The sequence below is a fragment of the Drosophila mauritiana genome, chromosome 3L (genome assembly GCF_004382145.1).
Source record: "Drosophila mauritiana strain mau12 chromosome 3L, ASM438214v1, whole genome shotgun sequence".
Taxonomy (NCBI): domain Eukaryota; kingdom Metazoa; phylum Arthropoda; class Insecta; order Diptera; family Drosophilidae; genus Drosophila; species Drosophila mauritiana.
The window spans coordinates 13240114-13252479 of record NC_046669.1 but is presented as its reverse complement, the minus strand read 5'-3'; the positions used below and the strand labels follow the sequence as shown (position 1 = coordinate 13252479).

The following is a 12366-nucleotide window of genomic DNA, read 5'->3' as shown; positions in this document are numbered from 1 at the left end:
AGACAAGGTGCACATGAAATGTTAATGTCTTGTCAAGATTGCCTTTCCAAGTGGCGGGCTGGTCTCTGGATGCGGATGCTCAAGGTGAAGAAGCACCAAATTTATCACCGCCCGCAAAATGGAATGCAAATGTTTTCGGCACTGAAAAGAGAAAGGCACGTTTCAAAATCACGGCTAAAATACGACTGATAGTGGAGCTGTTGATAGTTCAAAAGCCCATTTAATTACCATTAAAATTATCCCAACCCTTTTTAAATTTTAAAGTGAAAGATATTTTTTGCTGGTGAAAGCACAAATGGCATTCGTGCAGTCCTTTCTTCGTTTCACTCAGAAAGTCAGACAAAAGTTTATCCCTTTCAATATTAATTAACACTTCAATACCACAGCCACGAGGATAAAGTTTCCGTCTTCTTTCTAGTTCCGCTCCGTCTGCCTTTGACTTTTGGTCCTGGCCAAACAAAAACTTTTGTGCCTAAAAATGTGACTATGAAAATGTCTGGCAATGCAGCCGCACACAAATTCAGGCTGACACTAATTAACAATTAGGCGCATTTTGGCGGCTCTTAGCCATTTCGAATTCCAAGAAACTGAAACAACCCCAAGTTTAGCTGTCAGCTGACTTAACTTTTGAACTACTTACAAGGCTAATAACTAATTTACTTCTAACTTTGGCTAAGGTCTAGAGCCTGCTTTCGGCAGGATTTTGTATAATTTCAACAGTTTGTCCCCAGCCTATAGTCGAGTTTAACGCTTATTACGAAAGAATTTTCAGCTGACAAATAAACTCGAAAAGCTCAAAGTCGCCGGAAGGAGGCCCAAAGGATTCGCGACACAATGGCAACAAAGGCGAAAAGAGCAGAGACCATAGAGCAGCTGAGTTATCTGTAGTCATATTTAAACGTCAAGAAACGAGGGGAGACTTTTGACAATTGCCACACAATTGTCGGGGCGACGACACCAACTGTTTGCCGGCGACGAAGCCGCAGCTGAGGGACTCATAAAGGGAGCATTTAGCTTATTTGCTGTATAAATACTGACACCTCTGCAGCAGGGATGACTTTCAGAGTCTGGCATTTCCTGTCTGAGTGCCATAAAACTGGCATGTCGACGGCATCCTGCCGAGCGGCCTGCAGGCACATTTGCCCAGGACGAGACCAGAACAATTGCCGGCGATATTGATGGGGCAGCATAACATTTGCCACATCTGATCCCAGTGATTGGGCTTAAACATATGGCGCTCGAATTGATTGCACGCGTAGTCATTTACATTTTAATCAAAGCTTTTGAAGAGGACGCGTTTCTAACTTCACATATATATGCCCATGCCCCTACTTTAATCTGAAGGATAGTCGGAAACATTTTTACATTAGCCCCGTTACATGTCAAATGAGTGTCACTAATTACATATTAATTAGTTTCCTTTTACCAGTCAGTCACTCACACTCCGAAAAAAGGGCACATCATCAATCAAACCGAGTGGAGGGCTCTAATAAAATCTGGAAAAATGCAAATGAAAAACTATTCTAGGCTTAGGCACTAAGTGCTGTTTGCTTTAATCAAAGTAAACATATAAAGTATATTTCTAATTAAATTTTCATTACAAGCTGTTGGAAAAATCGGGCATATCAACGTGAAGAGCCAGTTGGGCAGCATTAAGTATACGATTTGGTGCTCATTTACCCATTTCCTGCCTAAGTAATTACAATTTCAATAATTTATAGCAAACTAAACGTGGTCAGACGAGAGATACAAACACATAAATCCCGTATAAATGCAGTGAATGGGGGTTGATTTCGTTTTCAATCAGTTTTTGGCAAGCAAATATTATTCCAAGGAGGCACTCGCCTTTCACAAAGTTTTGTAATTATAACGAGATGCTTGAAAATCCCTACAAAATAATTAATAACATAAATATATTTACATACCATTTTGAGCTATCTTGAGTAATCAGATTAGAGCATTTTGAGATATGAATTGGTCGCATTACGGCAGGATCCTCATTTGTAGAACTAAGTTGCTTCTAAGAATGTTGGCTAAGCTGTGAAAATTAATGGAGTATTTATTTGTTTGTTTAATGATTTATTAGCTGCACTGGGATAGCAAAGGGTTCACAAGATTGAGCTGAAAGTAATCCCCCATCAAAGTCAGCTATTTCGCAGAGAAATTTCATCGTAATTCGCACACCTGATCCAACACAGACCAATGCACTTCCGCCTCCGCAGACAGATGTCTTCAGGTATTCAAATGGCCCACCTGTCCACTCATCTTCGCTGGGGAGAAGTAGAACTAATCCTCAGACGCTCATTAGCAGCCATTAAACGTCAATTTACATGTCAATTGGCAACAGTGCCCAGCCAGCCAACCAGCCAGCCATTCAAAGGAAGCCGGTCGGTACAGTAAAAAAACGGCAGGGAGGACAGACGATTGGAAGGGAGTTCAGGGACACATGAGCTTTGAGCTTTGACTTTCGCTTTGTCAGCGACTTTGTGTTTAGTTTTTTCCTTTATTTATCCTCTGGCGCCGCTGTCTCCACAATTTTTTGTATTATTCATAGACGCGACTGGCTTTTTCACCTTTGGCCAGGACTTAAAATACAATTACTTTGCCCTGGAGGACGGGGAAAACCCGGAAAGATGCAGCTGGGAACTGGAAAGTGGATGGTGGATTAAGGATGCAGGATCTGGGTTGGGAAGATAAGCAAAAACATAACGTGCAACAATTAGTGGCCTGTCCTTGTCGTCTTCTCCCGTCGGAGCACATGTACAAAAGTTGCCATGTGGTTAGCTAATTTAATTTGGCTTTCTTTTTGCCGCCGCCGCACACCCCCCTTTCACTTTGGTTGCGGCATCAAAGACAACGACACGTTAATGACTTCTTTTCGCCGGGGCAGGCATAAAAATAAAATCTAAAAACTGCCACACATGGCTGGCAAAGGAATCAGGAGAAACGAGCACACAGGACCGAGGACCCGGACCAGGAGCCACTTAACTTGTCTATATGAGCCTAATGGCCTTTAATATTATTTTCACTGCTCTTTCCTTTAGCTCAGAGACCGAAAAAAGAATAAAAAAAAAGGAAAGTAAAAGCAAAAGCATAAGAGGAGAACAACCAAAAGGGAATCACTGAAAGCCCTGTGTGCATTTTATCCCTGCCGGTCTGTGTCGTTGTGCCCCAGGTAATTGTAGAAAATTGCTGCAACGCCAGGCTAAACATTGTGCAAATCCTTTTGTCCTGCCTGCCTGCCACCCACCACTTCTACTTAGCCCCACCGCCCCCCAATTTTTTTGCCCTTTTTTGGCCGCAACTGTTAACAGCCAGTTGAACTATGCCATTTCATATGTACAACAGCAGGCGCCGCAAAGTATGCTGCACTATTTTTACCTTGTCCTGCCCTCGGTTTCAACGTGCTTTACATTTTTATTAAGCCAACCCTTCTACTGCTTCCAACATCCTTTTGCCCTTCTCACTGCTGTTGATGTTGTTGTTGTTGTTTAGCATGCCAGGGGCGTTGTTTGGCTTATTGCACGTGCTTGGGCCGGCAAGGATGGTAAGGAGCAGGAAGGCCAGCGCAGGACGAAACGGAACCCAAATGCCATTAGGCTTAACCCGGACACAAGACAATTGCCTGCAGGCCATGTGCATGGGTCCAACGTGTCGTATTAGTTATTTTCTACTTCGATTGCTTTTGCCACTTTAACGCGACAGCAGCTGGGGCAGCTCGGCTGTCTGTGGCAAGTGTTTTGCCAATTATGTGACGCTCAATTTTCGATATGATACCAAGTGCGAGTGCGAGTCCTTGGTGTCCTTGGCTGGCCTTTCAGATTATACGCTTTTTGAAAGCGAAAAATGTGAAAATACGAAATTGAGAGGGTGGACAGTCGTGCGACAGCTGCCGTTTGTGCGACCTTATCCATTTACCAGTAGATATTGATTAGATTTTAGAGAATCTCTCGCTGATCACCACCATCCAACGCTCACCACTACTAGCCGTATATACCTAGACTCTAAGTACTTTTAAGCCATACATTTCCTCATGCTCGCCCGTAATTTTACCAACTATTTTTTCAAGTAGTGGCTAGCGTGTTCAATTACCTTTCAATGTCTATCCTTAACTCAGTAGCTCTGTGCGTGGCCAGCTTGTATGTGTGTGCGAGACGGTTTGCTTGTGTGTGCGTGTGACTGTTAAATATATATACATATCAATATACATACTTATATATTACGTATATGAATAGATTATTTTAATTCTCGTAAGAGTTGTAAGCTAAAACCAAAAACAAATTGTACGACAATTTTAACTAAATATCACCCATTTTTATCTTCTTTTCTTTCCTTTTTATGTAACACTTGTTCGTGCTCTATATCAAATAAATATGATTGAAACGAAAAAAAAAATACATCAAAATTGGCAAAATTGGAAAACTGACAATTCTTCTCTTTCTTTTAATTTTCAAAAACTGATTTCACTTTTTTGTGGTTTTATTCGTATGATTTTGATTTGATTCGATTTTTTCCATATCCAAATTTCTTCCTTCTTGATGCAACAATTTCAACAAAAAATTCGTTCCGCTTATAAATCGAAATTTGTACTCCCTTTTCCCACCCAAAAAAAAACAAAAAAAAAATACCTAACCACATTAATAAATGTTGTAATTGTATTTGCTCTATTGGTGCTCAAACTATCCACCCAAACACCAACGATTTCTCCTTAAATAAATGTTGTTGCTTTAACTTTTCTTTGGGTATTTTGCGCCTGTTGAAATTTTGAAAAAATTACCAAACAAAAAACAATTACGTAAATGTGCCTGCTGCGTTCGTTACTCGTTACAAAAAAAAATGTTGCGTAATGTGTAACCCTGTTGCATTTACATCTCTTTTTAAACGACACACCAACACATTATGATCGAGGATATATATTTTTTCCGTATTCATTTTTCGGATTTCAATATGATTTGTTGCGAATTTTCTCTGGCTATGGCTTCTTGATTGAAAACTTATCATTTTCCCACACCGAACACCAAACACGATCGAACACTGCCGCCACTCAAAACCAAATGCAAACACATTGCCACTTGTCCATTTTGCCGTCTCTTTTGGTGCAACAATCAAATTCGTAAATCAATCGTAATCAATCAAAATCAATCGGATCGATCGAACCACATGACATGACATATGAAAAACATGAACAAACCCGAAAACAAAACAGAGCATTTAGATCGCAAGCTGTTCGTTGGCATGCTCAGCAAACAACAGACCGAAGACGATGTTAGACAAATCTTCCATCCCTTCGGCACTATAGAGGAGTGCACCATACTTCGTGGGCCGGACGGTGCTAGCAAAGGTGAGTACCATCCAAAATTTCTACCTTTATATAATACCTATCTGCAGCTGTGTTCAATTCGAATTTCCCCACCTAAGATACTGTTCATATCAAGTATACGTAACGTGTTCGGCTCGCTATCTGTTGTATTTCCCAGTTACATAATTACTCTTAAGATTCAGTTGATCGTTACTTTTTTGGCATTAGCTTGGTTGTGCGTAGACGTGCTTGAAGTATTTTAGATTAAAGCACGGCCGTTTTGGTGTCGTATAGCGAGTTTTGGGATAAGATATGATAACATTTTAACATAACTAAAGATATTAGAGAATTAGCTAGGGTACCGAAGTCAACTATAATTGCCTAAAAGTAAGATGCTGATATTCGTCGTTGCTTATGATTATTATGTATACGTAGCGATCATATATAATGTTTTATCGCATATTCCAGTTTAATGCTTAATCTTAAGATTTGTTTGGTTGTTCCATTTTTGACAATTGCTTTAAAACACCTTTATAAATGGTTTGAAGCTGCAGTCTGCATTCCCACCTCCGAATTCCCCAAAGAAAGAGGACTGATAAAATTGGCATCCAGTCAACTGATAATGTCCTGTTGAAAATGCGGGCAGCTGTGCAGCGAGCCAAATAATCATCACAAACATAACCATAACAATTACACAACTTTGGGGCGATTGGGGGCCTTGAGGTGGCATAAAATAAAAATCGGGTAAACAGTTCAATTAAAGTTGTTTGCTTCTGACGGTGCTGCTCGTTTCACACGCTGGCCATTTGCATTTGTATGCGGCATTTGCAAGTAAAAATACGCGCTCTCACACACACACACACATGCAGAAAGCAAACAAATGGGGGAATACAAAAAATAAGAGAGAGATAGAGGCAGTGGGAAGTTTCGTTTGTTTTAATATGCAAGTAACTTTTTTAACAATAACATTCCATTTTATTATGTCAAAAGTTTTGGTTTTACAAACACACATACACACGCACACACACAGGCAGACAAATACATTGGCAAACACTCGGTCCGTGAGTGTAATTGTGTCTTTGTTATATATTTTTATTTTGCTTACATTTGCAACATTTTTGACTGCCGCCTTTTGTTGTCCTCGTGTGCGTGTGTATTTCCATGTTAATGTTTGTTATTCTTGTTCTTTTGTTGGCGTTTATTGTTGCCATTTTGATATGCATGAAAAGGCAGAGGCGGCGGCGATAGCGGTCGGAAGGGGGCGTGGCACATTGGCCATGTGACACTTTGCATAGAAAACCAATGTTGAGGGGTATTTATTTTTGTTTCTGTTTATTTTAGTGTGTGGTGTACTCGTCTGTTTTTCCATTTTTCTCTACCTTATTTATATTAGCGGTTGGGGCTCCTGAGATTTCCAAGGCCTCCGCACCACGACAGCCATCAATTTCGAATCAAATTGATGCCTGAAATTTGCACAAATTTGGAATAGCTAAAATATTTCACGCATATATTTATTTGCCATGCAGCAATACAGAAATGCCATTCGAAGCGAAGACAAAGCAGCGACATAATTTGATACAAATTTTCATTTTTCTTCGATTTGTATGCTCGAGTACTTTTTTGATATTTTTCAGTTCCTGCTGAACCGGAAAACTTGTTGTTGATGTCGTCGCCCTTCAACTTCGACAGTGGCTGCGTGCAAAGCCGCGAAAACTGTCAGTCGATGTGGTTAAATTGGGGGGTGTGGAAAATTGCGGCTTCTGCGGCTGCGGCGATGCCAACATATCATTCTTCATTAAAATGCGCTTCAAAGTCAGCTCAACTGGAGCAGAGTCAGCCGCTCCTTTTTTTTTCGGAGTCGCATTTGGTGTTAGGAAAGTGACAGGCGCTAGCCTGTGTAAGTGCCAAAATCCATCAACGTCAATGTACTCCTGCTCCATCCACTTCCTTCACTTTTCCGCTGCGAATTATATTCAAAGAAAATCGACTGAGGGGTGGGAAATATGTGCTGGCAGCGGGGTAATGAGGAATGAACATTGACTGACTGGGCGAACTGCAAATGTATGCAAATGATGATGCATGTGGCAGCGAAATGCGGTGACGCCGAATCCGAGGGCGAACAATAATAAACCCTCCTACTCATCATAGTCCTTCGGCTCCTGCGATGTCTGTGCGGCTGACAGGCTACAGGAATAAGCGCAACCATCATGTTAAATTATGCAAATTCGATTTCAGTGAGTGAATGAAATGAAACGAGGTAAAGGAAAGGTTTTTCTGGCCGGGGACTTCGGCTGACTTTGAAACTTTTGCCCAGCACAAAACACAAAGCATGTGGTGCAGCACTCAGCGAAAAAGGATATTACTTGCTAGAAATCACAATACCCTACCTAATTTAATTTATCTAAATTTATAAGCAAAATACAGTAGCCTAAATTTTGAGTCAAGTACCAATCGGTGGTAAACATTGTCTAGCATCATTTAAGCTTTAAATCCCAAAATTTAGGCAATTTCTTCATGTGTAACCATGTGGTGGAGGCGAAAAATTTTACAGCTCGACAATGGCAGGAACAGAGGCAGAAGCCAGGAGAAGCAGGGAGCTGGGAAGTGGGACCAGGAGCCAGGACAGGCTGGCGGCTCATTTGATTAGAATATTCATGCATGCACTTCATTGTCATCAAGGCTGGCAGGCAGCAAAGTTGTCATCTCGTCCTAGGTCTTGTCATCTGTGCAATCAACACAATTGTGTGTCTCCGCCGTCCCGCTCCGCTGCACCGGGTGTCCCTCTGTCCCGCTGCTCCATTGTCCTTTGTCCCGCTCCCCGAGCGCCGGTAATCAGAGCTCCCATGTGCTTGTGTAGATGAGCAGCAACGGGTGTCGTCTAGTGGCGCAGTCAAGGATTTTGCATAAGTAGCCGCATGAGTGTGGAGAACTCTAGCTCCTGTTGCTGACAGACGGTTGGCATAAGTTGACTCTGAATGGGCCAAGTTAGCAGGCCAGCACCACTCCCCTTGGCTTAAAGCGCTTTTGGCCTAATCACTGCGACTGGAAGCTGTCATTAAGTAATTGGGTATGGAGGCACAAGTGCAATGGCAGGGCTGCCTTAGCAGTCAATTAATTTAAAGAATAAATACGCACTCTACTCACCCACATTTCGAATGGCTCCTTCGCATCAGAGACCTTGAGTCAATCGACCCACTCAATTGATGGCATTGTCAAGTTGTGCTGCCAAAAACATAAATTGAATTAAAACGTCGTTTAGACTCGAAATTAATTCGAAATGTCTCGCTTTGTCAAATTAACTTTTAATTGCCGCAAAAGCCAACAAAGAGACCTCCGAGTCGTCTTGCAGCTGACACACAAAAACAAATTCCAATTAATACGTATCACACAAGTATACAGCACACACACACACACACTCGTGCGCATAAATTTCGGTGCGGCTGACACACACAGACACGCGCACTTTCGAGGACACAACAATAGCGCGCCGTAAAGTAGACTTCAAATTTTGGCCAGCATTGTCGTCTATCATATCAAAAGCGGCGCAAACCCCATAAATGCCAATAATTAATGTGACATTTTCGGCGTAATTGAGGCAAGAATGCAGCATGCAGCATGCAGCAAGCAGCATACAGTAGTAGAAGCACCACCGATGGCCTGTCACAACCACACAACCGAGCAAATGTATCTAGGCATGCGGAGAGTATCTGAATCCCAGTGTGCCTGCGTGTATTTCAAAGCATTCCCCAAAACTGCATGGCATGCCAAGTGGCAAACTGCTTTCATTTCCCCACCATCCACGCTTGGCTGGCTAATTGAATTTCTGCACATAGTTCTAGCAAATTCTAGGATTGGGTGGAAGGCAACTCAGTCCCCTTTCCCTCAAAAAAAAGCCAAAAAAAAGGTGAACAAGAAATCGAGTGTGCAACAAAATTGTGTCGCAGCAAACTCAGGTGCATGCATCCTCATGCTCCTTGTCAGCTGCTCAAGTCGAGTCTTAGTTTAAAGAGCAAATTTATTGCCTGCAAAAAAAGTTAAGTAGCCTTCACATAATTGCTCAGAGAAAAGTTTTAATACCTCATCCCCCTGGCTCACGGGGCTTTGCCTCAAACTTTGCAATGACAGTTTAAGTTGTTTTTCAGGCTGTTGCTGCCGCTTTTGCTGCTTTGGCTGCTCCACTTGTTGTTTGGCCAACAAATTTTTACAGCCAGATATTGTGCGATGGTGGAGGATGGGGATTGTGGGGTGGGGTAGGAAGCGGAGGAAGAGAGGCAAGCTTCCGCCGGTTGTCAACTCTCACTTGCTCACATTCGCATTCACATCCACTTTCACATCCACATATATCAACGTGGCAGCTCCGGCATCATCATTTCATTTCAATTTCAATTTATATGAGCAAAGTTTTATGAAGTGCATGTCATGCTGCCTGTCGCTTTGCTCTGCTCCTGTTTCAAACCCAACCGCCCACATCAACATATACGAGCACACTCCCCCGCCCACTGGCGCACTGCATTTATTAAATTTCATTTCATTTCAGCTCTATACTCATGTTTATTTTACAGCACACTAAAAAGTTCTAACAAGTGCTGATTGAGTGCGCTGCAAAAACTGTCAAACAAACCCGAACAAAAGCCCAAACCGAAACGCGCGCTGCGTTGTAAAACTCAAATTGAATTTAACGCTTATGACATGCGAGAGCTTTGCTTTATTTGATTCTTTATAATAATGGTTAAAACTGTGATGAGATTTTGGTTTTTGTCCGCTCAAGCGAAGTTGATTGGATCGAAAGTGAACTGGCCTTTAAAGGATAGTGCGGTTTACACAGCTGCGTGCTCTTGTGCAGCGGATAGATGGGATAGTATGATTAGATGCCTGGCAAAAGACCTCATCCTGTTGTATCCACTAATCAAAGATCCAATTTATCTGAAGTTGGCATAATTGGAGTTCCACATATTCCGCCCACACGGCCCGAAGGACCCATAAAACATTGCACTTAATGCGCCTTAATTAAAACAAAACTCTCCCTACCCGCCGTAGTCTATAACTATTTATTGCGTGCCAAGAAGCAACGTTTATACAAGCATAAGAAAAAATCGGAGTAATAATAATAATGTAAGTTGTGGCATAAGCTCATAAGTGCCATTTAAGCCGCAGTCATCCTTGTTGCTGTTGCCGCCGGCAGGCCAAAAGTCCTGGACTCCCAGGACTGCAAAATGGCACACTGGCTAAGGAATTAAAATACATATCAAAAACGAAACGGGGGGTGTGTGGTGGTCGAAACAAACGCGAACTTTTGCGTCCTTAGACCAAAAACCGAAACCAGAAAACCCAACAAAACTTTGCCGTCGTCGTAGTTGTATAGTCGCCATGGCCACAAGTCTTTTGTGATTCCCGATCCTTGTTCCTCAGCCTGAGCCTCTCCGGATCCAGAAATGTATGTGTATGTGTGTGATGCAGCTTAAATTTAATTGCAGCACGGCCAAAGTTTAATATGCAAGTGGGGCGAGTTGTTCGGGTAGCACTCCCCAGCCAAGTCCAATAAATTTTTATCACATACAACTAGAAAAGGCGTTCCGCTCCTTGGCCCTGCTTAATGCTAATTAACATGCAACACGCCCGAAACTATGCAGCCAACACACACACTCGCAAACGCACACACACATGCGAAGGTCAGGGCAATTAAACGTGGCCAAGGAGCTGGCTAAAGCCGAGCAGGAAGTGGCTGAAATTTGATGCCGTCAAGCCGGGCCAACGAGTCATAAAAGTACCACAAAGTGCCAGCAACTTATGCCAGACGCCGGCCAGCTTAGAAGGGACGGAACAAAGGATATGGCATACCCTAACCATGCTACTAGTCACTGTTTTTATGAGGAAATATCCTATATAACGGATATATCCTTCTTAATCGAATAACTTATTCGTATTTGTTTGAGTTTTAGACATTCTTAAGCTGCAGAAGCTCACTGATTTTTAACAATCAAACTTGGTAGGCTTATGAAAGGAAGATTACTATTAAAAAGAATAATGCACTCAAAACCAAAATTTAAAATACAGGAATTTCCAGAATAATTTAGAATATTTTACATTAAAACAATAGCTCTTGCTTCTCTGCCAAATGCTCGTTGATTAATTAAGTATGTACATCCTTTATTGAGTTAGATAAAATACAATATTCGCATTGTAAAATTGCCATTATTATGCCTTTGTAAATATCAATTTATACCATTGATAAGGTAATGAAAGCGATATTGCTCTGAAAGTATCATTTCTGAATATTCTATTCAATATTCAGCCCTGTGCCACACACACCCAGCTCCATGTAGCCGCTATATTGCCTGCCTCCCGCAATTTCGTTTCATTATGTGGCCATGTTGGTGGCAAGTGTGCTTTATTAACACATTTCGTGGCCCACCCGCACACACACACACGAGCATATATACGTCAGAACATAACTTTTTTAATACCCATCGCCATTGCCATTGGCGTCGCCATTGCCAGCTGGCTGGCAGGACTAACAGGACGAACAGGGCTGGCTTTAGTTGTAATAGTTTAATAAAGTAGTAAAAGCTGCGGAAATTAGATTTGACCGCAACACACGGGCACAGGAGACCGTTGGAGCCCAGACAAAACTTTGCCGCAGCCCAGGAGAGCAAAAAATGTTGTTGTACATGCCGCACGGAGAGAGGAAGCCCGTGGTTGGCGCTTCTTTTGGGGTTCCTGGATTCTTGTCAATAAAAATGTCAAAAAAGTTTCGGCTAAGCATTAAGCACAAAGTTTGGGCCGAGTGGCAAAGGAGCGAGGGAAAGTTGGTGAAAAGGGTTGCTCTCATGGCATACTTATATAAGGAGGTGGCTGATGAGGATGTATACTGGAGTCTGGAGATTGGGATAAGGATGTGGATGTCCTTATTAAATGCACGGCGAGTCCCAGCGGCAGAGGCAGCTGGACCCTCGGCAGCAAATTTAATTAACTCAGTTGAGCGCGCTTGGCCCTATCAATAAAAGATTAGTCCTATCACCCATGAAATATGCCACTTTAGATATTTGTTCTAGTTGCGGAGGATTATT

General features: G+C 42.2%; 1 protein-coding gene across 29 annotated transcripts in view; it reads left to right on the top strand.

The window, feature by feature from the left end:
* LOC117139762 (CUGBP Elav-like family member 4) overlaps positions 1-12366 on the top strand; it is a 243562-nt gene that overhangs the window by 179252 nt on the left and 51944 nt on the right. For 16 of the 29 annotated variants that reach the window (XM_033302340.1, XM_033302333.1, XM_033302331.1 and 13 more), the window contains one exon: positions 5207-5341. The exons of the other annotated variants lie outside the window; for them this stretch is intronic. In XM_033302340.1, the coding sequence (XP_033158231.1) occupies positions 5207-5341 (135 nt within the window). The remainder of the gene's footprint in view (positions 1-5206; positions 5342-12366) is intronic. 29 annotated transcript variants of the gene reach the window in all.